The sequence below is a fragment of the Panthera pardus genome, unplaced genomic scaffold (genome assembly GCF_024362965.1).
Source record: "Panthera pardus isolate Hobbes unplaced genomic scaffold, ASM2436296v1 HiC_scaffold_17, whole genome shotgun sequence".
Taxonomy (NCBI): domain Eukaryota; kingdom Metazoa; phylum Chordata; class Mammalia; order Carnivora; family Felidae; genus Panthera; species Panthera pardus.
The window spans coordinates 83,670,793-83,698,465 of record NW_026526732.1 but is presented as its reverse complement, the minus strand read 5'-3'; the positions used below and the strand labels follow the sequence as shown (position 1 = coordinate 83,698,465).

Here is a 27,673-nt window from a genome sequence, read left to right as displayed (position 1 = left end):
ACCCCAATTCTCATGAATTCTTTTACTCAAATGAAGTTACAAAGCTGAGAAGTGTAGCCCAACACCCCCTACCCAAAGTAGTCTTCAGCAGCAGCAGCAATTCCTGGGAGCTTCTTAGAAATGCAGAATCTGGGCCCTACCCAAGACCTCCTGAATCAGATTAGCAATGACAAGGTACCCTGACGATTCACATGCACAATAAAGTTTGAGAAGCACTAGTCTAATTGTCCCTTAATTTCTGGTCTGGAGTTACTCCATCTGCTTAGATCCATTATGCAAATATATGCTCTTTCCTTGTGGAACTTCTCAAGTGGTTTCAAACAATAGATGAGGAGGAAATAAAATGAAAAGCAACAATGTCTAGAATTTAAGAATACCCATCAGTAGGTCTGGAGGTTTTGTATATAATTGTCAAAGATTTGGTGCAAATTAGGTGTCTTTTCATTTTAAATTAGGCCACTAGAATCATACAGAGTAAGGGAAGGGAAGGAATAAATTATCTTTGATTTCAATTTTCAGACCTGGAGGGTTAAAAAAATTAAAATTTTAGTATATAAAAACATGTAGAATATACAGCACCAAGAATGAACCTCACATAAACTGTGGACTATGGATGAAAATGATGTGTCAGTGTAGACCCATGGTAACAAATGCACCACTCTGGTGTTCAGTGTTGATACTGAGGGAGGTTATGTGTGAGAGGGGCAGGTTGTATGTGGGAACTCTATGTACTTTCAGTTCAATTTTGCTAAGACTGCTTTAAAAAGTAAAGTCTAGGGCACCTGAGTGGCTCAGTCCATCGAGCCTCCAACTCTTGATTTCGGCTCAGGTCATGATCTCACAGTCATAGGATCTGGCCCTGTGTTGGGCTCCATGCTTAGCGTGGAGCCTTTTTGGGATTCTCTCTCCCTCCCCTTCTGCCCCTTCCCTGCTCATACTTTCTCTCAAAAAAAAAAAAAAAAAAAAAAGGCTATTAAGAAAAATTTAATATATTTTAGGACAAGGTTTTTTACTGAATTTCTTTCAACAGTCTAAAGAAACCCATTATTATTTTACCCTACAATACAATTTACCCTATATAGTATTATTTTATCATATAAGAATACATTTTTAATTATTTTATTTTATTTATTTAGTAGGTTTAATAAAGTTGTAGCATTCTAGAGCCCTCTAAGAGAAAAGAAAAATACTTATAAAATCTGAAATTCTTTCAGTTAAGTGCCAGAAACAGAAACTTGGGGAAAGAATAAAGCAGTAGTTAATTAGCTTAAACTTGATCTGATAAAACACTGAGAAGTGCCCCAAAGTACTGAGAGACCAGTTCTGTTAGCTCACTATGTCTTTTTGCCAGTTCCCTGCAAGTGACAATTATGTCTCAAAACTGCATTGAATGAACATTTTTTAACTTTGTGCAATCCAGGGCAGAAGCCAGGAATTCCAAAACCGAAGGCCCTAGGTGTAGGTTGAAGATACAGCCAAAAAGGTTCACAATGCCTATTGATGTCAGCATCCAGGAAAAAGAAATGCCCACCATGGGACTATGGACAATGCAAAGTATCACTAGACATTAATCTGCAAAATCGAGGAAAGAGAGTTCCAACTGAAGAGCTATAGCTTATGACTGAGTTCATTCACACTCCCACCTGAGCGGGAGAAGAACAATTACTGGTAATCTTTTTATTTTTTTTATCTAAAAACTGTTCGGCAAAGATGATAAATCAGAAATAGCCTATATCAGTCGGAAGTAGCATCTAGGCTACATAAATAAGAAGGCTATAAATCCCTACCAGCTGAATGTACTGCCTGACATGCTGTACTTACCTTCCCGGGCTGGTGGAATTGTGGGAGGGGGAGGAGGTGTGGGAGGCTCCGTAGGGGCTTCTGTTGGCTTCACAGCTGGAATTAAAAAATAATAATTAGAAGAATATAACCTGTGCAAATTTCATATCACAGGAAGTACATGTTAGGAGCAATTTAAGTCCTAGATAACAAATCAAGTCTCATTGGCACTGATATACTGGAAATTCTATTGTATCCAAATTTGATATCATTGGTAGTCATTCAAACATTGACAACAGCTGCAGAAAGCAAAACGACAATTCAAAGGGTGGATGAAAGGCCTTCAAATAGGGTCAAATGAGTAAAGGTCACTAATACGAGTGCATATTCACCTTCTCACTGCCAGCAAAAGCTGTATCTCCCTCCTGTAGCCCTTCCCTTAAAATAACACCAACTCTGTAACAGGGACAACATGGATTTGCTGTAGATAAAAGTCCTGAACCAGCCACAGATTCCTTCTTCATTAATCTGCCATCATTCCAATCATTACTATTGCCCAAAGGGAGAAGTGTCTACACCGGAGCCACTAAAGTCTCCCACACGTAGAACATTCTATTCTGACACCTTACAGAGACTTTCAGATTACTCAAAAACTTACTGGTATGTTCTTTGACAGAGACTCCAGGTCCCTCAAGATTTGGTGTCTGCACAAAAACAGTGACACCATAATCAGTTTCTGGTGAAAGGCCAGTGAAGCAGTGACTGGTTTCCGATCCACGCACTGTAATTTCTTGTCCTCTGGTTCCTGATTATGACAACAAAGGAAAATGCCAGTGTCACCATCAAACATATGTAAAGACATTTTTATATATAATTTTGTAGACAAAATAGCATCTCCATTACTGAAGTTTAAAATGTTGCTACTCTGTGTCCAGTCCTTTTTTTTCTTTTTTAATTTTTTTGTTTGTTTGTTTGTTTGTTGGTGTTACACACATACCATCTGCAGGGCTTAGTTTTAGCCTGTAGGAGGTGGCTGCCCGGTGAGGTGACCATCTAACACAGAACGTATCCCACCCGACCTGGTAAGTTTTCAGATCTGTCACATTTAAATACACTACGAGAAAAAAAAAAAAAAAAAGAAAGAAAGAAAGAAAGGAAAAACAGATTTACTTCACGAATAAAGACAAAAATGCATACTTTTAATCAAAACACAATTTTAAAACTTCCGCTGTAGCTGAAAAACAAATGCCTATGTTCTTAGTATGTTTCCTTGTAAGAAACATACAAGAAACATACAGGAAAATGTGGTACAGCTAAAACAGACCTCCTGTTCTATCACTAGTTCTCAAGGGAAAGAAATTCTACATAGTCTAGACACTACAAAGAACCAAGACATCTCATGTAAAATAATAATAAGAAATTTTTCTAAAAGGCTATCTTCTAAGTCCTTAAATAGTTATTAACTACTTGGTGACCACAAAATCTATCTTTGGGCCAAGTCATTAATCATGGCATTTCTGTGAAAATTTTCAATTGAATCAATCATTTAAGTAATATATGTTTTAACATCACATATGTCAAAAAAAAAAAACAAAAACTACATGGCATTCCAAATCTAATTTTACAGATAATTCATGGATAAAATCATAATTTCTATACTTTTTATCTTTCAAAATTCAAAGTATATTTTACCAGAAATAAAAATATCACATACATTTTTGTATACTCAATTATATTACTTATATATTTGTGTGGCTAGACAACAAAGGGCCACCTCCTTAATGCTGAGGAAACATGCATATGTTAAGAAGAAATGAAATTAGAACAGGCTGACCTGGCAATCTGCACCACACTCTTTCTTACAACCATGAAAAGATATGTCACTCACATGTAGTGCCTTGATCCGTCAGGGGGACACTGAGTCCAGAATCATACTGAGCGTAAACATCCACATCATAGGTGGTGCTGGGATTGAGATTGTGTAACGTGTATGATGTCATTTCTCCAACAAAAACTTCCATGGGCTCATTGGAACCTTTAAGAACAATCACAAAAATACATAGAAATATGCCACCACTAGTCTCAAATTTTCCTTAAAATCAAATAACTTATACTCAAATGATGGTAGGAACACCATTAATTCCACAGCCCCTTATGCACCTGCTCACTGTAGCACATGTTTCATTATATGGTGAATACAAAACTATAAGCAGAGACTGAATTCTTCACCCTCTTATAATCAAAGCATACATAGCACAGTACCTAGAATGTAGTAGGTTTGTAATCAATGTTCCTTTAATGATAGTAACTACCCTAGACCCCTCAAGCCTCTTCTCTAAGCCCCAATTTGGCAGCATAGTGCTTTGTGCATAGTAGATGCTCAGTTAACATTTTTCCAATTTGTTATAGAGATGATTTAAGAAATTCTATCTTGGGGTGTGCCTGGTTGTCTCAGGCAGCCAAGTGTCCGACTTTTGCTCAGGTCACAACCTCACAGCTTGTGAGTTTGAGCCCCACCACCTATATAGGGGTCTCTGCTGTTAGCACAGAGTCCACTTTGGATCTTCTGTCCCCCTCTCTCTCTGCACCTCCCCTGCTCACTCTCTTTCTCTCAAAAATAAACATTAAAAAAAAAAGAAAAGAAATTCTATCTTGGTTCTTATTCCATGAGTTTGGTTCCTGAAGGTCCTCAATTAGCAACACCTTCTCCTCCTTTAAGCTCTCTCTCTCGAATCTCACATTTCCTTTCTCTTGCCCTCTCTCCTTTATTTTTCATAGCTCACCCCCTTTCTGGGTGCGTGAACGATACCCTCGCAAATTTGGTACAAAGAGCACTTTTCTTCCATTTTGCTAAGCATACAGGCAGAACATAGAAACAGAGATAACAAATCACTTAATCAAGGTGATATCCACTTAGATGTAAATGTTAATGGAAAGTTGAAAGCAAGCCTGTCAGGGATAAACTAAAATGCATATGCCCTTGACATAATGGGAAAACACAGAAGTTTATATTGATTAAATATGCATTATTTCACAATCATAATAACGTACAGAATATCTGAACACAGATTCCATTTGCGTCATTTTATGAACCAGACCAAACTTTATAATCATGCAATATAAGGAGAGTCTCATCTGCACCCATAGTAACAATGACACTTCAGACCATAGGCTTAGAACACTATTTCCAAAAATATTGCCTCTAGTGGGAGAGGACTTGATGTGACAACCAAACTCTCAAGAGAATCTAATCACCGAGGATGCGGTAAAGGCTCCCTCATAAACAATAAACTCTTTAATGCATTTGTATGGCAATAAAGGTATTTCCTTACCCACTGGCTTATACACAATTTTATATCCAAGAACCGGAGAGGGTGAAGGGTCCCAGGATACTCTGAATCTCGTATACCATTCATCAGAGATGTGTATGTTTTGAGGTGGAAGCAGTCCCACTGCAAACAAATATTGGCACACATTACTGACCTCTCATTGACAAGCAAGGAGAGCATAGGACATTATGAGTATTGATTGCACGGTCCCATGACAATAATTTAACAAGATGCCCTCATCCAGAAAACAATTTCAAAGCTGTGAAACGTTCAACGGGAAACTTAGTAGTTTTCCAAATTCAAACAGTAACTCAAATGGCCCCAGCAACTGATGATTCCCAGAGCTATTAGGCTATATAATGCAGATTAACAGAAAATACAAGAGATCTCATACTATTTGTAGCATGTTATACATTACAGATTGTTAGAGCCAAAAAGCAATTTAGAAACTCTCTAGTCCAACCACCTTATCACATAAATAAGATTTGATTTGCCCAAGACCACACAACTAGCTGGTGACCAAAATGACGTTCTTTCCCAGCACCCTTCTATCCTCCCCCACCATAACCTAGAGCAAGTCAAGTCTCCAGGGGTACCGCCTCCAACTCCACACCCTGTAAAACCAATGCTGTTAGGTAGCATGCTGAGTAGTTACTGCATTATTATTTTTATTTATATTATTAGATACATAACATATATTATAAAGGATTCAACTTAAACACTTTTTTTTTTTTTTTTTTTTTGCAAGAGAAACTGGAAATGGCTTTGGCACTTCCTTGAAAATTTAAGTCTGGTAAAGATTTTTTTTTTATATTTTCATAAGCACAAAATTCTAAAATATGCCATTTCCCAAGAAAAGTACCAGAAAGTATTCTAAAACCTAAGGGAAAGTGAAAAATGAAAAGTTGTTCAATTTAAATTGTCAAGTCGCTGAACTGAGACTCCATTGACTCAGTCCTGCAGACAATAAGTATCAATAAATATATAAATTCCTGGCCTTGAGAGGCTGAGATAAAACAACTCTATAGGTGTTTTTCTCTTGGGAGCTTTCAAATGTCACCTCCCCCAAATTTTGTAATGTCAAGATTGTTTAAGCACTGAAAGTGTTTGGGCAACTGAGTGTAGCAAGGAACCTGAAATCATTTACTTTAGTGGGTTTTTGCGGAATGAAGTGGAAAGAGGAACACGGATATTTACCGGTAACAGAACTCAGACCTACATAGCCCAGCCTGCCTTTATGCTAAACCAATGACTTTCAATCTCGGCTGTGCGCTAGAACGTAAGTGGATCCAGGTTACAGTTCAAACCAGTTCCAGTAGTATCTCTGGGGGTTTTAGGGCTCTTCAGGTAATTTCAGGGAGCAACCAACTTGGAGGACCTTTGCTCTAAACAATAAGAAATTGACACCAGTGTAAGCTGTAAAAGTGGCCCACCGTGGAGCCCAGGTGGCTCAGTTGGTTAAGCTTCAGATTTCTTGATTTCGGCTCAGGTCAGGAGCCCCGCATCAGCTATGCACTGACAGCGAGGAGGCTGCTTGGAATTCTCTCTCTCTGCCCCTCCCCTGCATGCTCTCTCTCTTTCTCTCTCTCTCAAAACAAATAAACTTTATTTTTAAAAAAGAAAAAAATAAGGAAAAGGGATCCGAGCAATGAGAAAGAATGAAATATGGCCCTTTGTAGTAACATGGATGGAACTGGAGAGTGTTATGCTAAGTGAAATAAGCCATACAGAGAAAGACAGATACCATATGTTTTCACTCTTATGTGGATCCTGAGAAACTTAACAGAAACCCATGGGGAGGGGAAGGAAAAAAAAAAAAAAAAAGAGGTTAGAGTGGGAGAGAGCCAAAGCATAAGAGACTCTTAAAAACTGAGAACAAACTGAGGGTTGATGGGGGATGGGAGGGAGGGGAGGGTAGGTGATGGGCATTGAAGAGGGCATCTTTTGGGATGAGCACTGGGTGTTGTATGGAAACCATTTTAACAATAAAGTTCATATATTAAAAAAAAGGGGATCCGAACACTAATAATTTTCTGTAAATTACTTGGTACTACAGGAAAAAAAGCTAAATTTGCAAAGACAGAGATGATTACCAATCATCTTGCTTCTTTATTTATGACTTAACATTTTATCATGATAGAGCGTTTTTTGCTGATACTAAATTGACTGAGTTAACAGCTACATCCTTTACTGATACCACACAAACTAAACCATTATTCGGAGAAACAATGGTTTTCCAAAGGAGAAACAAAACTATGTCAAGCAAAGCAAAATATGCAGATTTTGTCTCTTTTTCTTCTTTTAGTGGACTTTTAAAAAGTTAAAATACAAATTCTATTTCCATATCATTTTGACAAAATTCAATGTTTAATATAAATGTTAATGCAGTATTAATGTAATATTTGGGATGTACTGGTAAAGGAAAAACTTAAAGATTATAAAAGGATGAAGACAGTTACCAGTTCTTCCATTTCCTGTTAGATGGCCACCGTCTCCATCTTCATAAACAGCAATAACAGTAATTTTATATGGAGTATCAGACTGCAGGGGCTGCAACATTACATTATTTCTTCTGCCTGGGACTGTGGTCTATAAGAAGTTAAATGACAAGTTATCAGCTAGAGAGCTTCCAGATCAAAAGGCAACATTGTTTTATGTATTTCTATAAACAGTAACAGTTTCTTCATCCTTTGTTTTTGTTGCACAATGCTCAATCAAGGTCTACACTGCCTCTGTGCAGCGGCAGGAGAGTGGTTCTAGAGTCAGAGAGATCTGGGCTCAAATCCCAGATCAGCCATTTATCAGCCTTGTGACTAAGCAGAAAAATCGTGGAGGAAATGGTGAGGATGAAAGGTAAGAACAAATACAACACCTCGGTGCACATTACTGGGTACTGTGGCAGTCAGCAGCATGCAGCAAGGTTTGTCTCCACCTCTCATCCATGTGTGTTACATTTTCATGTACTCCCGCAGCAAATTCCCACCACGCGGCCACTGTGGGAATGGTAATAGCTGCTGGGAATTCTTTGGTGAACAAAAATGGACTCCTTGTCTGCCCTCAGGGATATCAGTTTGGCTGATACTAATTAGGTGGAAAAGACGAAAAACAGGAAATGGAAAATACATTCAACTACCCCCGTGAAGAGGAAATGAACCAGATATATCTATCTCTCTTCCAACCCTATGCTTTACCTCTACAAACAATTGCATGTGTTTCTGATAAATAAAAATGGGTGTCTGAATTAAAGCTTAACATATCAAGTTCAAAAGATGAAATAGAACATGACGATAACAAAGGGGGGGGGGGCGGTGATCAAAGAAGGTCTGTGGCAGAATGATTGCAAACCACAGACCTAGCTGCTTTATAATCAACATTTTATGTAATCTTCAACTGACCTATCACTTCAATTAACCACTAAACTTTTAAAAAAGTGGTAAGTTTTTCCATCCATAGCTAATGGATATGCCTGGTGAGGGCTGTGAGGAAGTTACAAGAAACCTAAATCTGGTTCAAGAGAGACACTGTGACACATAAAAAGTTTTCAGGTAATTTGACAGCATATTATATTCCAAAACCAAAGTACAACAAAAAATGTTAAATGTAAAGAAAAGAGGTATCAGTTAGCACTGGAATACTGAAGGGGCATCTTGTAGAGAAATCAGATTTAAAGAAAGGATAGGCTTTGCAGGGTCATATCATTTGGACATTAATTTAGGTAGCTCAGAATAGTAGGTATCATGTTTCACTAGACTTAGTTCTGAACAAAATTAGGTGGCTAGAAATATGTATTTCATGCAATAAGACAATTTTTCAATCTGTCTTTAGAACAAAATGAACCCAAAGACATTGACTCTCCCTAACGTGGGAGACACATTAGATGTATTTGGGTGTTCCCAGTATTGTGTCAGAGAAAGTCATAACAAATGTGACTGTCACCCAAGAGTCAAGAACTCAGCTGTAATCACAGTACACTCTCAAAGGAAAAAAAAAAAAACAACTTAATTTCACCCCCCTGCCAGGTGAGAGATTATAAAATGCTCAAATAAATGAGAACTGAACTTACATATTCATCAATTGGATCTCCAACAGTGGGAGAATAAATGATCCTGTATTGCTGAACCGGCCCATCAGCATGATCCCAGGCTACAGAGAGGCTATTGGTTGTCTCCCCAAAGACTCTCATATTTCTTGGTCCACTTCGTGGTACTAAGTAAATAAAAATAGAATAAAGTTAGTTGCCCGCTTGTGAGCATGGCAGACATGGGGGTGGCGGAAGAGGCATAGGATAATTTTACAAAGGTACAAAGGAGTTACTTGGGGAAACCTCACATTCGTTAGGATATTTACTCCCTTATGTTTGAAACTAAATATACAGACTGGGAGAGAAAGGGATTATTTCAACTACTATAAACCACCTCCTGTTTAATGAAACATAGAAGCCAAGCCCTCACATCTCTCAAGTGCCCACTTGGTGAGAAGATCCACTGCAAGGCAGAAGAAGAGAAAAACTCCTCTTTAACTTAGGTCCCAGATGAGAAAATGGCAGAATGAAGTTCCCTCAGCACAGACAGCAGTCATGGGCCCAGAGCTTTAGCCTGGAATTTGAACGTGAGGATGCCCAGGCAGAACCACATACCCAGGCCTACTCTCGTCTGTGCAAAGGTGGAGACAGTGCTCACCACTTCTCACTCAGCACCCACCTCCCACTTCTCACTCACTCGGAGGAGCCCTGCCAACCTAGTTACAAGGGAAGGGGGTGGAGAAAGGATTTCTGCCTCACGCGTTCGGCCCTGGCCAGGGCTGGGATTTCCCTCTCCATCGGAGTAGAGAGCTACAATGTTCACAGAATAGGGCGTGTCCGGAATCAGCCGCTCCAGGTGCACCGTGCGGGTATTCCCTGGCACCACCATCTGGAGGGGAGGAAATGCCAAATTCTGCTTGACAACAGCTCAAATGCTTATCAAGTTTTTTATTAGTCAACATAATAACATTTATAATTAAAAGCTGAGCCCAGGCACGTCAGAAGCCAACCACTATGCTTCCTCATGAGATCTGGCAAAGCCACACTATCAGATACAATTTATCCTCAGAAATTCCCCCTCCAAAAAAAACCAAAATTTAGTTCATACTAAACTACTAAACATGCTAAACTACCCTTAGTAGCTTCAGTTGTCTCTCATTTATGTTTACTATAAAGATTCTCAAATCCAGGGCTCATGGTAGTTACCCACAGTGCATCCTGATTGTTAGACACACATAAGAGAAGGGACCCCCCCCCACACACACACACACTAGTAGGGGAGAGATTTTGCATTAAAATCGAGAGCTACTCCATAAAATGGACAAGGACAATGTTGCCTGAGTAAGTCCCGCCATACACAGAGACATGCAAATCATTTGTCTATCTTTGTTCACCGCCATTGTCCATTTTTATAAAGATGTAAAGTAGTCCATAATTTTACTTTAGTCCATAAATTAGTCCATAAATGTACTTTTCCCTAGGTGTTCTGATACTATTTCTATTCAAATTACTAATTTCAGATTTCTACATCATCAATCTACTTATAAAACTGAATAGGGGACACCTAGGTGGCTCAGTCAGTTAAGCATCTGATTCTTGAATTTGGGTCAGGTCATGATCTCACAGTCGTGAGATTAAGCCCTGAGTCAGGCTCTGTGCTGAGCGTGGAGCCTGCTTAAGATTCTCTCTCTCCTGCCCCTCCCCCATTTGCGCGTGTATGTGCACACCCACTCCCTCTCATCTCTCTCTCAAAAACAAAAACAAAAAAAAACTAAATAGTATTGTGAACTGAAACAGACTGGGCAACTTGTAAGAGCCAGTGAAGGCAAACTTTAAGATATTTTCATAACACAGACATTTCTACATTACAACAAAAGCCCATATTGACAAGGTCTGTTAATGATTTGCATTTATTACTGGGGTATTTAACTCATATAGCTGACTTGTATTTTCCCAAAATCCATCTTTGCTAACTAACCCTAAATTTAGTACACCGCCTTAAATCATTAGGTGCAATCATTTAAGCATTATTCATGGTCATGTTTGTGGTTGGCATTCACACAGGCTACCAAACAAGACACAAACACAAGACTAAGCTCATCAGGAAATGAAGTTTGCATGAGACTCGGTGCCACTCCAATAACTGGCTTATCCGTCTGGCCCAGCAGCCACAGCAGGAGGTGCAGTAGAGTCTACACAGCTCTTTTACTGAGCTCGAAGAGGACCAGATTGCTTACAGACTCCGACGGTCTTGTGCCAGCCACAGGAGAATACACGATGCGATACTGCTGCACGGGCCCCGGCGCAGGGTCCCAGCGGACGTCTAGGCTGTTTGGCGTAGGATTGTACACTTGGACATTCCTTGCCAGCCCTCTCACCACTGAGGAAAGAAAAGCCAACACATATTTCTTAAGTCTGTTTATGTAGGTCAAACTTTTGTTATCGCTTCTTCGGGAGTTATACTCTGCAACAGGATAAAATACTGTCCTCCTTAAATTTCTAATTATCTACCCACAAAAGCAGATTAAAACCCTCCAAATCCAAATTTAGTCTAAGTTAGCCAATTATGGCCTTTTTCTATATGGAAGCAAAACTGTTGCCAATAAAAACAAGCTAGTACAAGCAGTAGTACTGGGCTGGCCATAAAAGGACAAGGGACAAGGGAGGCAAAACTGGAAAAGAAACTTTGGTTTTCCAACATAGATAATGGAGATACAGAAAAGGAATTTTGTAGTGTCTGCCTTCTAAGTACAAACTGACAACAGCTATGAAGCCTATCTAATTCAGCTGGCTGGTTTCAATCATTCATTCTTTCATCCAACCCTTCTTCATTCAAGAAATAGCTACTGAGGTGCTCTGTGATTAAGAGAAAAGTCAAAAAGAGGGAGAAATAGAAGATACACTCAGTTCTCAATTAACTTCCCCAACAGGGCCTTAGAAAAACATACAAATTAAATCCATGTATTAACCCCAAACTCTACTTTAGCTAATCATATCATCTTTCCAGAGCACAAATCTCTCACCATAAGAAGCCATCTATACTTGCTTCCTTTTAACCATCAGCAAGTATATTTTTAAGGCCAAAGAAATTATTTATTAGTATACACAAAAGCCTGTAAGCAATACTACAAAGCACAGTAAAACCACTTTAAACTGGTTTCACAAGATGTTAACAGCAAATGAAAGCACACAGATTTTTGACGACCAAAAGCACTTCATCAGCAAACCAGAGAAATGTGCAATCAAGTATGTGATAAACACATTTCAACACTTCACACTATGAAAGCCAATTACAAAACACTGTTTCATACAGATTTATAAAGCACAAAGCAAAGCAAAATCAATTTTTGTCGGTGAAAGAGAATGACTAAAATAGCATATTGATGATCATATTCACATTTATAAGTCCTGAAATTACCACCCCAGAAGAATGCCATTATAAATTTGTTATTTCATATGCAAAAATGTTAGCAGTTGGTGGTGTTTGGAAGACAAATAGCAGGTACCTGTTATGTAGTTATTCTATCATTCTGAATTTTCCAAAATTTTTTAACAGGCCTATGCGGCCTTTATAATGAAAAGCAAAATTTGTAATGAAAAACCTAGAATTTTCCTTCCTTCTCAACTTACATGTCCTTCCGGTATCTGATGTGCGTCCTCCATCTCCTTCAGTATAAACAGGAACTACTGTAACAGTATATGGGGTATCTGGCTGCAGATTCCTAAGAATGGCATAATTCGTATTCCCAGGGATTGGTACCTAAAGATTTTAATAAAACATAAAGCACTTGATTTGAAAAACTTGTAAAAGAAACAATACATCAAACAATATAATACTCAAAATACTAACTCAAGATCAAGTCAAGAAGCAAGTTCTGTAATATCGGAATATAAAGATGTGCCCATATGAACTGTGACAAGAGGTTATAAAGACTTTTTTAGACCCCGACACTCACCCTAGGATCCCCCTTTAGAACATCCTGGAATAATTATTTCCCCCAGCTCAACCTCCCAGAATCCTCCTATCACCCTGGCACTAAGGCAGCAATCTATTACCCTCTACTGAGTTCTATTAAATGAATATGAACTTCCTCAGCCCTAAAGCAAACTGGTTAACATTTTTAGCTCGACTTTGATTTCATTCAGCTACAGTTTAAATAAACATGCATTTTTCGCTACAGAATGTAATTACCAGTTCCTCTGGACCACCTGCTGTTGGTGCGTAGAAGAGCTTGTACTGACGAGGGTTTCCCTCTGCGTGGTCCCAGCGAACATTCAAGGTGCTGGTAGAAGGGTCATACACTCTGAGGTTCCTCACAGTATTCAGAGGTTCTGCAATGCACAGAAATCACATGACAGTATGATCCCAACTACGAAGCACACTCAAAATGCTCATTCGTTGATATTTCCCAGGCACCTTGAATACAGCAGAGACACCATAATGGGCACCCCACAAATATTTGTTGAAGTAGTGAATAAATAAAAGAATTTCTTTGGTAATCTGGTACACATGTCTCCTCTCCACAAAATATTTTGGCCCCAAAGTGGTTTCTTTTTCAGTCCTAGAAAGTAATAAATGTCTTTCTCCATAAACAGAGACAGATAACTCCAAGCAAGGATAAGCAATTAATATCATTTTTTCAATGTATTTTAAAATTTGATTAGCAAAACTGTGTCACTCGCTGTTTCCAGATAAAGATGTGATTCTGTTCCAGTGGTAGCTACTAAAGAAGCTACAGGAGTCTGGATTTACTTACTGGTCTTGCCTCTTCCTGTCATCCGACCTCCTTCACCGTCAGGATACAGGGAGGACACAGTGATCGTGTAAGGAGTGTCAGGCTTCAGTTTCTGCAGGACCACACTGTTCTGCCGTCCCCCTATTGTGGTCTTAAGCAAAACAGGGATAAGTGTTAGTCACGTCCTCTCCATCTCACTGATCTGCCAGAGAAAGCTCTTTCTACAGGGGAGCTATTTGAGACCCTTGCCAAGATCTGGAAACACATACCACAGTGAAGGTTTAAAATATATCTTATGGTGTAATTTGAAGTGTAAACTGTGCACCTTAAATCATAAAGAACATTCTAAGCCTTAAACTGGTGACCTCAAAAAGATATTTCAACTTGCCGCCAGCACAGCAAAATTTCGTCCAAGGCACATTTCATAGCTCTTTCCCCAAAAAGGCTTTGATCATAAGTGAGCTACAAAGGAATTTTCAGATAGCAAAGAACTGCCTAATATTAGAAGCTCCACACCATTCACTAGTATTTTTACTTTTTTACAGATGTTTTTTATTTGCTTTAGAAAACACATTAAAATGATTCAGCAAAAGATCTAAAGCACTGGAATTTCTCCTCCCCGCCCTCCCCCTACCCCCCGCCCCAAAAGTGCCATTCTAACAGCATTAGCTGTGTAAACTACGTGACTGGACCCTTTGCCAGGTCACTCTCAGGCCAGGGTTCCCAGCCAGCTCTGTGATACCAGTCTTGAGGTATGAAGCTTTCCCAATTTCCTCCAATTACAGAGTTTGAAGTTTTTTACTCATTGCTTAAGGCCATCTAGCTATCTTGTTGAAAGAAAATTTGTATGATTTGTTAACAGTCTACCGAATTCAAATACTTATGTGATACTAATTAAAATCACATGAAAATGGCATGCTGCCCACAAAGAGTGTACATCTGGATGGCTGGATGCTCTAGTATGGTCCAGATGTTTCCCACTTAACCACCCACCAACTCTTTGAATTCCAGAAAAAACCTCAATGAAACACGAGTCATCCTCAATATGAGCAAATTGAATGAGGTGGCTAATTTTAGTAAATTGGATATTTGAGGTTATGAGAAAAGAAGTATCAATATCCATACAAACCATTTGATATTTAACAAATATGAAGGCATTCACTTAGTAGAACAAGCCTGATGGGTAAGCAGAGGCATGTCCTACTTCTCCCGTCCAACTCTACAAAATATTTCCAGTATCAGTGATTCATTACTTTATTTCATGGACTAGCAGTGAAATGCAAATATTCCTAAGAATAACAAACCTTGAGGGATTATCATTTAATACTTTCCAGAGGGTGAGTTTATGAGACTCCTTCAAGTTATATCAAACCTCTGAGACACACTAGAAATGGGGAGGGAAATGCTGAAGACAAGCTTCACCTGCTTTTAAGTTTTACCTAAATCTGGCCTGACATAGATAAAAGAAGTTCTGGAGTTTTTTTAAGTTTATTTATTTTGAGAGAGACAGCACAAGTGGGAGACGGATACAGAGAGAAAGAGAGAGAGAGAGAGAGAGGAGACAGCGAGAATTCCAAGCAGCCTTCATGATGCCAGAACAGAGTCCGATGCTCAATGTGGGGCTTGAACCCATGAAGCCATAACCAAAACCAAGTGAGCCACTCAAGCACCTCAAGAAGTCCTGTTTCAGACATCAAATTATCAGTTCATCAAATGTGTCTTTTCTTATTTTCTATAAAAGCCAGTTGATTACAGTTGGTATTTAGTTTATTATTGAAAACTTAATTAAAGTAGACAAAATTTCTATCCAAAAATACTGCCTAAGACTAGTTGTATGGAACCTCAAAAGACTGACTCAAAAGTCACGCCGGTGACTGGAAGGGTTCCAGTTCAGCTAAACCCACTTAATATGCAGTATCAGAAAACCTTACCCACACACCTTTAACCACTGCCAGCATCCACCTCTGGCATCCATCTAACATCTCTACTGGTAAGGGGTAAGACCCATTTGCTGGATCTCGGCAAGTCCGGTGACTTACTGTTAATAACTCCTACCTCTCTATAGGGCTATGTGAGGAAATGTTATAGCCAAAATTATGTCAACAAAATGCTGGACCATATATGGCAAAAGAGACATTTGAAATAAATCAGGAAGCATCTCCCTGCTGGTATAAAAAATCATGGTGCCTTCTGACCTACGTGCAGTTCTAGTCACATATTTCACAAAGCAAAGGTGGAGAAGGTTCAAAAAAAGACGAAGTGAATGGACAAGGACTTTGTTAAATCAGGGAAGACCAGAAAGATAAAGAATATGAAGGTTGTTTACAGTAATATCATCTTTCTCAGAAACTTCTATTTGGGTAAATATAAAAATAATAAATAATATGAATTAGGTGAACAGAAGCCTAGATCTGGAAACTCCAGATATAGGAAATATCTATCACATGCAAAAACAAGAAAATTACAATAACAGAAATTTGGCAAACTTTCAGTATTTGATTAAGTTGGAGAAATATGGATTAAAAATCTAAATAGACTTTAAAAATCTACAAATCTTCATAGATAACCCAGCGCTAAGAGTTTTTAAGGGAAATGTGCATGCATGAGGCACATGTCTGATGCTGTGAGGCTGCCTACCATGAAAAGCAATTTTTGCTTCTCATGAGAATGTCCAGAGTTCCCATCGCAAATGGAGTCAAATAAGCCCATTCAATACAATAAATTTTGCATCCCTCAAAGTAGTATGACTAAACACTAGAGGCGAAAAGAGTTTGAGGAGAAAAGGTAGAATTTTCCCAGTTATATTTTTTTCAAAAATATTACCGTTTGCTCATTGCCTTCTCCTGTTGAAGGCTGGTAAGTAATTCTGTATTTCTGCACACGACCACTAGCGGGATCCCACTTAACAGTCAAGCTGTTAGATGTTGCATTGTACACTTGAAGGTTTCGTGGGCCACTTTTTGGAGCTGAAAAAAGATTGTTGAGAAACAGAGTAAGCTCACAGAACGAGGCCTCCTCCCCAAATAATCACTATTCACAAGGAAATCAGTATACTTTTAACTTTAGGACTAAATTTGACCCCAGTAAAGGATGGTCATTGAATCTTAAATGACTTCTTAACAAATGGCAATAAAGCAGTTTTTTAAGAAACGTTTAAAAATAGGTCTCAATCGATGCCTTGCAATTTAAAAGCAGAAAATCTCTTTGCAGTGGATTTCATGGTATTTTTCATTCATTCATTTGTTCATCATTTATTCATTCATTCATTACTTGTCATTCATATGGCTCAGCAAATTAAACTCTTACCTTGTGTTGTTAAGGGTATCAAACGTGCTGAAATTAAAAAAAAAACAAAACAAAAAAAAAAAAACAAAACAGAATTTGGGGAAATATTACTAATATAGCCATAGCTCTATTTTTTAAATTAACTTTAAAATAACAAGGTCCTATTTCAAAGCTGAACACCTACGTGTGCGCTCACTGCCAGTCAGGTCATCGCTTTCTGACTCATCAGGATATATGGCAGTAACAGAAACTTCATAAAGAGTGTTCGGGTTCAGGTTTTCAAACACCAAAGTATTTTCATCTCCATTTAAGATGGTCTTAGTGAAAGAGGAAAAAAAAAAACAAACCCACACAAAATTAAGTCACCATGTACATCATACACTCAATGGAAGTTGGTTGACATTATTTAGCCACTACAAAGCCATTCTGGCTTTGTTGCATCCCAAGAGTTCAAATGTCACTAATAAGAAAGGATGCTTTTCTGGCAATAGAGGTAATACATGCTTCAAACAAGATTCCTTATAATGAAATAAGATGTTTTTCAAAAACGGAAGGGAGAAAGGAAGGAAGAGAGCTAACACTACCTCCATCTTGTCTGAGCTTCCAAAAGGTGCCCAGGTTATTCTGTACAGGGACACATCTGAAGCTCCATGATCCCAAGTCCCTCGGAAACTCTCCGGTGTTACTTCAGTAATCTTTAGGTTTGTTGGTGCTGGCACAGTACCTATCATGAGATAAAGCAGGACCAAGTCTATGAATGTGATCCACAAACAATATAATAAAACTGCTTTGTTTTACCTTCATGGACATGGGGACACTGGCTGAAAGCATTGTTTAGAACCAAGTATCTTACCAGTTCAGTTCATTTGAAAGATAGTGTAAGAGAAAGCTCTGAAAACTACAAACACTACATGGATGTAATAGGTTGCTATTTGTATTCTGTTAAAATGGTGATATTTTTTAAAGTACCTTTTAGTAATACTCTTCTAATTCACTGGTTCTCAATCATTCTGCATCTCAAGTATTTTTTTTCAATGTCCTATTTGAAAGCTGAACATCTACATGTGAAAACCATGGACCTGTTCTCACAGCAATACACATAAACCTAAACTTTGGTAGATAATTATCTGAGAGTGCATGGGCCATCATAGTCTATGAAATGTAATGATCTAAGTAATCCATGCGTGAGGTTTTCTGATAAACACTCGTCTATCTTAAGGATAAGTGAAGCAGACTGTACTCACTCTGTCCAGAGACAGGAATAACCCCAGAGTGCTAATGACTGCTTGAAACCCCAATTAAAAGCCTCTCCAGGGGCGCCTGGGTGGCTTGGTCAGTTAAGCGTCTGACTTCGGCTCAGGTCATGATCTCACGGTCCGTGGGTTCGAGCCCCACGTCGGGCTCTGTGCTGACAGCTCAGAGCCTGGAGCCTGCTTCAGATCCTGTGTCTCCCTCTCTCTGTGACCCTCCCCCGTTCATGCTCTGTCTCTTTCTGTCTCAAAAATAAATAAACGTTAAAAAAAAAAAAATTAAAAAAAAAAAAAAAAAGCCTCTCCATTGACCAGGCACAAGGAATCTGGAATGTCTGCCTCCAGTTATGAGCTTTCATTTTCAATTATTTCTCTACCCGCTACTAACCAAAGCCAACTACACAAAATCCAGACCCATCAAAAATTTATTTCTAATAATTACAGTGAAAAGGCCCAATGAGATACTGAGTGGCACCACTTTCATAAGCACATCTGCAAAGCAAACCACATGTTAAGGATGTACTTTCAATATATCTAAAAGGTATTAGGAAGTCTTAAGGATTAAAAACACATTGAAAGTATTGATTTAGTAATTACTAAATTACCCCCTTCCACTAGTCTTTTTTTCCTGACTTTTTTTCTTTACTACACCTGTTATGTTTATGCAGAGCTGTCTGTCTACTTGCATGCACTGATATTCCCATGCAGGCACTACCCTTTCCAGGTAAGAACCATGCCAAGAAGACAGCTGAGATTGCTAGCAGCAATCACATAAGAAAAGCAGAAGTCGATACTGTCTGATGTTAAGGAGTAGGCTGTAACATTTGACCAGACTCCCTGATCCTGTATAGACAGTTAGGTATGAAAGGAGAAGCTTTGGGGCCTCTAGTGAGGGAGTTACAGGACAGGAAGCAAATGTTCCAGATTTGTATTGATCCCAGCAGTACCTTACTGGATGAGGTGGGGCATCCACCTAGACCTGCGGTGTCTCCTGTCAAAGCTACTAGCCATACAGTAGTAGCTACTGAGTACTTGAAATATGTCTAGTCCCAATTGAGAAATACTGTAAGTATAAAGTTAATACATACTGGATTTCAAATAATTAGTATAGGAAAAAATTATGAGAAGTATTAATATAATTATTTTACTGATACATATTAAAACGACAACACTTTTTATATATTGGGTTAAATAGAACACATTGAAATTAGTTTCCTCTGTCTCCTTTTACTTTTTCAACTTTTTTTTAACGTTTATTTATTTTTGAGACAGAGACAGAGCATGAACGGGGGAGGGTCAGAGAGAGGGAGACACAGAATCTGAAACAGGCTCCAGGCTCCGAGCTGTCAGCACAGAGCCCGACGCGGGGTTCGAACTCACGGGCCGCGAGATCATGACCTGAGCCGAAGTCAACCGCTCAACCGACTGAGCCACCCAGGCACCCCTCCTTTTACTTTTTCAAATGTGGCTACAAGAAAACTTTGAATTTCAGAAGTAGCTCCCATTATATTTCTTTGGAACTAGACTGGCTCTAGACCTCAACTTTTTTTAAAAATTTTGTTTAGTGTTTATTTATTTTTGAGAGAGAGAGAGAAAGAGAAAGAGTGGGGTAGGGGCAGAGAGGGAGGGAGACACAGAATCCAAAGCAGGTTCCAGGATCCAGGCTGTCAGCACAGAGCCTGAAGTGGGGCTCAAACTCACAAACCATGAGATCATGACCTGAGAAGAAGTTGAATGCTCAACCAACCCACACGCCCCCCTAGACCTCAACTTCTTAAGCGCTATTTGATTAGGAAATTATGTGCTAAGCATGGTGCCAGGCACTGGAGATGCAAAGTTGTACAAAGTAAGTATGTCTCTGCCTTCACTGGTGGGGAGGAGGGGTAAGCAGAATAGATAGAAAAAGATTAATGAGCAACAATAATTGGGTTAAATACTATGCAAGTACCATGACAGAGGAAGAAACGGACATCCCTGGAAGCAGCAACAAAATGGAGCAGGAGAGACGGGACCAGGGCAGGTTGCCCTGCATCTCCCCTGCCTTTCCACCGTGCCAGCCTCCCCTTCCTCTGAAACCCGACAGTGCGCAACCTGAGTGCCGCTTACCTCACCTTCCTTACACGAGCCCCTACATTGTCAATTACTTTTTCTTATCTCCACAATGAAATCATGAACTACTGAAGGCAAAGATTTTATATTTTGTTACCGCTGATAGCACTTTATATATAGTAAGATTTCAAAAAATATTTGATAACTAACACAACTTTCCCAGAGAAAATGGCCAACTTACATCAAGAATATACTTCCTCCCCACCCCCCCCACACACACATGCACACACGCACGCACACACACACACACGTACACACACCAGTTGAGTATCTGGAAGATGAATTAATGACAGTGGCTGATAGAATAATAGTAAGATAAACGTATCATAGAAGGAATGGACATGTTAAATCACTATATTGTACACCTGAACATAACACTGTATGTTAACTATACTGGAATTAAAATTTAAAACTTAGATAATAAATAAAAACATTTTTAAAATTTTTAAATAGAGTGCCTGGGTGGCTCAATTGGTTAAGCGTCCAACTCTTGATTTCTGCTCAGGTCGTGATCTCTCAGGGGACTTAGAGTTCCACGTAGGGCTCTGTGCTACCACATGGAGACTGCTTAGGATTCTCTCCCTCTCTCTCTCTCTGCCCCTTCCCTGTTCGTTCTCTTTCTCTCTGTCTCTCTCTCTCTCTCTCAAAATAAATAAAACATTAAATTTTTTTTAATTTTTCAAAAATTAAAAACTTAATTGAAAAAATAAAATAACACAATAAATTTAAAAATAAAAGGAATGGACATGAAGGTAGAAGATGGGCAGAAAATAAATAAAAAGCAATCTGGAAATCCACAAATATTCAAAAAAATTTGTACTAAGAAACAAAATGACCCAGTAAGTTCAGTTACACAGTCATGTAATGTTGTTTCTCAATTATCAAGGAAGCATGATCACAACTTACGGGTAGTTTCTTGAGCAGTCACCGGGGGAGACTCCCCTTCATCATACACTGCAGAAACCCCTACTGTGTACAGGGTTTGTGAGAGCAGGTCTTTGAGAGGGGTGCTGGTCCTTGACCTGTCTACTTCTACCTGTAATAGAGCAGTGGAACTATTTTTACGAAGAGTATAGTTTTAACATCTCTGTTGTTTACTGTACCTCTTAGCAAAAGAGCATAAGAATTATGCTACAAAAAATAGCAATGGTTTCTAATATGCAAAAGAGTCCAGGAACCAGAGACAGTTTAAATGCTTCCAATGTGGAAAAATATATTGACACTAGGGTTTGGTAAATAATGACTCTCTACAGATTCAAGCAACCTAACCATTTTGCAAGGACAGTTTCTCTGTTTCCTTTTGTATCACTGCCTTACTTCTTTCAGAAATGTTCTCCTGTGCATTACCTCATTTGTTATGCACAAGAATCCTGTGAGGCCCACTGGTCATTGTGCCTCTTTTGAAATTGAAACTTAGAATGAAATGAATGTGTGCACATGTATAAATTAGCTTTAGTGTAATCCAAATGACCAGCACAGTCAACAAGTGAGTGCTTACGGAAACTATTTCTATCTACCAAAAATGTCATTAATGTGCCCCCAAGCACACATAAGTTTTAAGCCCATTCTTTAGTGAAGGCCCTCAGTTTGCTCCCACCTTGAATCAGGTTGTCATCAAAACAGATCTCTGCCCCAACATCATTTCAAAAACGCTCACCTCCAAAAGGACCCTCCTCTAAGAATACATTTACCCTTTCTCTCAGTCCTGCTGCATTGCCCTATCTTCCTATCTGATGAACTCCCCTCTTCTTTCCTGCATTCTTTGCTAGCTTTTATTTTTAGAAACATTATTATGATATTTTTAGTAATTTATAGAATGCAGAGTACCATAAAAGGCATCTTAATGAGAAGGAAGTACCATCTACATTCTACGACTCTATCCATTTAAGGGATAATGATTTTGAGATCAATATCACACAACAAAACATTTCCAAACTAAATGCAACACAGTCCAATATATCATCAAGTATTCAAAAAATGCCTTATTAATATAACAAATTTTCAATACTGTATTAATAAAGTTACAAGTATTCAAACATGCTATTCTCTATACTTATTTGGGTTCTTTTATTAAACCTACAGAAAACAAATATTTCCAAATCCATTCCAGTCTTCAACTTACCTCTTTGACATCCTCTTCTGGTGTTTTGTAGCGAACGATATATTTACGTACTTTTCCAGGCACGGGTTCCCAAAACACATTCATGGTGCTGTGAGTCACATCTCTGAGTCTCAAATCTCGAGGTTTGGGTAAAGGCACTGGAGACGCATGAGAAATGAGGTTTTGATGTGGCTCTCACCACAGAGTTCTAATGCATTTACACACGTTTTCAAGGAGTTGTTTGCAGAAAACTTAACAGTGTGCAGCAAAATAACTTTAAAAAATAGCTATGCTGATAAACATACTATGATTCTACTAGGTAGAGCTCAATTTTTCTTAGTAAGGATCTTTAAAAATATGATAAATTTAAATTTTTATTATAATTATAATTTCTCTTTTATATGCAGACTTCCTTCCACACTATTTTAATAAGATCTTACTTGCTATTCAGCTATAATATATCATAATTCAGCATAAATGTGCAGCTTGTGTTTATCATATATTTAAATCAGTTAGGATAGAAAACAAAATCGAAAGAGTTATGGTCCCTTAATAGAAAATGATAGAAAAACAAATGGTTATGAGAATAAAGAATGAAGATGGGCCAAAATTAAGCACCCGGTAAGCTGGTAAGAAAATCCACAGAAGCATAAATGGTTACAAGAAAATCCAAATGACAAACTTTTTGCCAAGTCAAACAAAACCTTACCTTAAAAAGAACAGGGCTAAGGATAACCAACAAAGAATATATTAGATCTCACTTTCTAGCTGCCCGTTGACCACTTTCCTTTGTCTCTCATTTCAACTCTGTATATCCTTCCCCCTGAACGTCACCCTCCACTTCCATGTTTCTGCACCTTTTTCCCTTCAATGTTTTTGTCTCTCTGGATCTCTGTGTCCTCCCTTCCTCCACTGTTGTATTCCAGTTCCATATCAAATCCATGACCACACTCGCCTTTCATGCCATTATGACTCTTGCATCTTCTCTCCAGACACTCTGAGAACACCTATCTCCAATCCCTAGCTGGCTTCCCACTCTTTCCATCTGGCACTACCTCATTTCTAAAAAACCACCACCAGCTCTAAACAGGGTCTAATATATAAAAAATGATTATTTGTTGTCAATGAATTTATACTGTCCCACCTTTCAAGGGCTCTTTCTCTTTTCTGCCTTATCATGCTTCTGTATCACTTCCCCTCCCCCTTGAAGTTTCCTTCTAACTTCTTAAGTTCCTTAGAAACGTGGGCTGAGACTCAAATTTAAACCTAGTCATCTATTCCAACATGACCACCTCAACAAGCATGAAACAAAAGTTCTACCCAGGAAAAGCAAGGGTCCTAAGTGCAATCATTGTCCTTTTCAAGAAAAAGCACCTGAATGCCAATGAAACAAACCAAAAACACAAAAGGGACTGATCAATAACTCAAGAAAAGTGCAAACCACAAAGGAGTCCACGTGCTTTACACTACCTTGTATTATCTATTGGTGCATTCCCAATACCCAGCAAAGTGACTGAAGTACAACAGATGATCAATAAATATGTTTTTGGATTGAGTAAACTGATTAGCTCACTTAATTGAAACAGACTTATCTACATGTGCCATAAAGTTTCTACTTCAGCAAGAACTTGGAACATCTTAATCTTAAGTCTAGAATCTTCCTGCAAAATTACACTCACCCGACATTCCCTTCTCACCAGTGCTATATATCATACTTAAATATACCATTATTTTATATTCTATGCCCTAATTGACACTTGGCCAAAAGTACTTGTAAGACACCCACCACTGATTGTTAAGAAACATCCTCAGTATCAACTACGTTAAATGTGAAAAAAAAGTACATCCTAGAATCAATTTAAGATGCTGCCATAAGTCTAGAATTAACTTTAATTCTCAATTGTGATTCCCATAAGGAATAACCCTGTAATTTATGCACAAATTATTCAAGTATTCATAGTGTCATTGGGTGGAAGAAAAATCCTAATGAACATTATATCAACAGCAATAAAGAAAGAATAAAAACTGGTAATATCTTACAGGTGACTTCCCGAGCAGTGACAGGTTCACTAGTGAGATCGTGCAAGGCAGCCTGCACTGTGACTGCATACTCAGTGTTGGGAAAAAGATCAGTCAGCTGCACGTCGTTCACTGTTGGCCCCACACGCATCTGCATACGGACATGCCAAAGGGAAATAAGACATTCAAATCAAACATTTCCATTTACTGGGGCTAGCCAATTATGGCCTATTTGTAACCACTAGATTATATAACACAACGTTTATTTTTCATTTCTCTGAACAGAATTTCTTTTCATGCCAATGTTTTTTTAAAATGTGTCAGAGGTCACAAATCTAATTTTCTATTTTTCCATTTTGCATGTAGTTATAAATGAGTTCATAAGCAACTGCAGTTTAATGCGTCTCTAAAACTATAAAGTCTCAGGAAGACCCAATGATAAAGAAACAAATGTCTCCCACCTCTTTTGGTTTTGCTGGTTCTGTGGCATTGGTGGGTTCGTATGTCACGGTGTAGCCAGTAGCCCCTCCCACTGGCTGCCACTGCACATGCATGGTGGTAGGGCTAATATCATAAATATTCATGCTGACCACAGGGACTGGTACTGTTGGAATGTAAAGGCAGACATCAGTCTAAGTCCTGTCAATCTACTCATTTTTAATTGTTGACTCCTATTTAATAATTGGTATTATATATGCTAAATAGAGAATGGGTTGCTGCAAGAAGTCAATGAGGGTCAATATAATTCTTTCCTCTCTCCTGAAAAACCTAATCTCATTGTTCATTGCCACCTCATACTCAGGACAGCAAGTTACAACTATTTTATAAAAAAAGAAAGTTTAAATTTCAACTGGCATTCCAATGAGTCCATATGGAAGTGAAAATAGATACCAACTTCCTGAAATGTCAATCTCTTTTTCTGGAATATCTTTAAGTTGTCTCTTTTCAGACTTCAATCATAAAATTTCATATATAAGTAACAAGTACAGTATTTTATTTCATCATTAATTAAAAAAAATTAAGTGAGAGTGCCATACATTAATAACTGGAACTTAGGGGATTCATGGACTTCTGGAAACCAGGCCCATGAGGCACAGTAAAAGATTTTCAGTTTCCTCTTCATTTAATATCCATATAGCTTTCTATATACTGTCCAAAGATTGAGTTTAAAGTTTCAAGAAAATATCAGATTAATCCTGCCCATTATGAAATACATTATTTCCCACTTCCTATGATCTAATATGAAGGATAGTAAGAGAAGAGATGGAGGACAGGTTCAAGATGGTAACAAAAGAAGACTCTGAAATCACCTCTTCCCATGGATGCGAAAAATTTATAGCCACATATGAAATAATTTCCTCTGAAACAGAAAGACCTGAGAACTAGAGGAATAGTACCTTCCACAACAAAGAGAAAAGAGCCATATCAGGGCAGGTAGGAGAGGCAGGAGAAATATGAAAGTAATAATTTCACTGGAAAAAGTAAATATATAGTAAAGATAGTAGATCAATCACCAATAAGGCAAGTATGAAGGTCAAAAGACAAAAGTAGTAAAGTTAACTAAAATTATAATAATTAGCTAAATGATGCATAAAATAAAAGATGTAATATGTATCATCAAAAATATAAAACATGTGGGGTGCCAGGGTGGCTCAGCATCCGACTTCAGGTCATGATCTCATGGTTTGTGAATTCAAGCCCCACATCCAGCTCTCTGTTATCAGCACAAAGCCCGCTTTGGATCCTCTGTCCCCCTGTCTCTCTCTCTCTCTACCCCTCCTCCACCCACACTCTCTCTCTGTCTCTCTTAAAAATAAATATTTAAAAAAATCTTCTTACATAAAACATCATTTCTTTAAAAATATGAAAAATGGGGGATAAAAATGTAAAATTTGAGCATGTGTTCAAATTTAAGTTGCTATCAACTTAAGAGACTATCATATGCATAGGATGCTACATATGAATCTTACAGTAACCACAAAGAAAAACTAATACTAAATATATAAAAGAAAATAGGAAAGAAATCTAAACATAACACTAAAGAAAGCCAGAAAACCACAAGAGGAAAGAAAAAGGGAAGAAAAAAGACAAAGAAGAACTGCAAAAACAACCAGAAAACAACAAAATGGAAATAAGTACATACCTATTGATTATTTCTTCAAATATAAATGGACTAAATTTACCAATCAAAAGACAGAGTGGATAAATAGATTTAAAAGAAAAAAAAGAACTGTCTATATGCTACCTACAAAAGACTCATTTCAGAAATAAGGACACATGCAGACTGAATGTGAAGGGATGCAAAACAATATTCTATGCAAATGGAAATGAAAAGAAAGCTGATGTAGCTATACTCATATCAGACAAAACAGACTTTAAAATAAATACTGTACTAAAAGACAAAGGGGGCACCACATAATGATAAAAAGATCAACCCAGCCAGAAGATATAACATTAAAAATAAAAGTTTATTTATAAACACCCAACACAGGAGCACCAAAGTATATAAAACAAATATTTAAAAACCTAAAAGGGGAGATTGAAAGCAAAAAAATAATAGTAGGAGACTTTAAAACCCTACTTACAGCAATGAATAGGTCATGAGACAGAACATCAATAAGGCAATATTGGTCTTAAATGACACATTAGGTCACATGGCCATAATAGATATATGCAGAACATTCTATCCAAAAGCAGTAGAATGCACATGCTTCTAAAGTGCACATGGAACATTCTCCAAGATAGATCACATGTTGGGCGACAAAATAAGTCTCAATAAATTTAAGAAGACTAAAATCGTATCAAGCATCTTTTCTGACAAAAATGGTAAGAGACTAGAAATCAATTACAATGACAAAACTGGAAAAAACACAAAAACATGAAAACAAATAACATGTAACTGAACAACCATGAGGTCATCAAAGAAAGCAAAGGAGATATCAGAAAATACTTAGAAAAAAATAAAAGAGAAATAGCATACCAAAATCTATGAGATTCAGCAAAAGCAGTTCTCAGAGGGAAGTTCATAGCAATATAGGTTTATG

At 38.1% G+C, this 27,673-nt stretch overlaps 1 protein-coding gene across 5 annotated transcripts in view; it reads right to left on the bottom strand.

Moving 5' to 3' along the window:
• COL12A1 (collagen type XII alpha 1 chain) overlaps positions 1-27,673 on the bottom strand; it is a 115,617-nt gene that overhangs the window by 33,769 nt on the left and 54,175 nt on the right. For 4 of the 5 annotated variants that reach the window (XM_019442672.2, XM_019442673.2, XM_053904718.1 and 1 more), the window contains 20 exons: positions 25,091-25,233; positions 24,651-24,780; positions 22,632-22,768; positions 21,416-21,545; positions 17,735-17,874; positions 17,335-17,467; positions 17,172-17,198; positions 16,689-16,831; positions 13,887-14,016; positions 13,322-13,461; positions 12,760-12,889; positions 11,367-11,509; positions 9,889-10,018; positions 9,172-9,314; positions 7,568-7,697; positions 5,112-5,231; positions 3,668-3,814; positions 2,777-2,893; positions 2,438-2,584; positions 1,822-1,896 (listed from right to left, as the gene is read on the bottom strand). In XM_019442672.2, coding sequence (XP_019298217.2) covers positions 1,822-1,896; positions 2,438-2,584; positions 2,777-2,893; positions 3,668-3,814; positions 5,112-5,231; positions 7,568-7,697; positions 9,172-9,314; positions 9,889-10,018; positions 11,367-11,509; positions 12,760-12,889; positions 13,322-13,461; positions 13,887-14,016; positions 16,689-16,831; positions 17,172-17,198; positions 17,335-17,467; positions 17,735-17,874; positions 21,416-21,545; positions 22,632-22,768; positions 24,651-24,780; positions 25,091-25,233 — 2,535 coding nt within the window. The remainder of the gene's footprint in view (positions 1-1,821; positions 1,897-2,437; positions 2,585-2,776; positions 2,894-3,667; positions 3,815-5,111; positions 5,232-7,567; positions 7,698-9,171; positions 9,315-9,888; positions 10,019-11,366; positions 11,510-12,759; positions 12,890-13,321; positions 13,462-13,886; positions 14,017-16,688; positions 16,832-17,171; positions 17,199-17,334; positions 17,468-17,734; positions 17,875-21,415; positions 21,546-22,631; positions 22,769-24,650; positions 24,781-25,090; positions 25,234-27,673) is intronic. The other variant, XM_053904717.1, reaches the window with a different exon arrangement.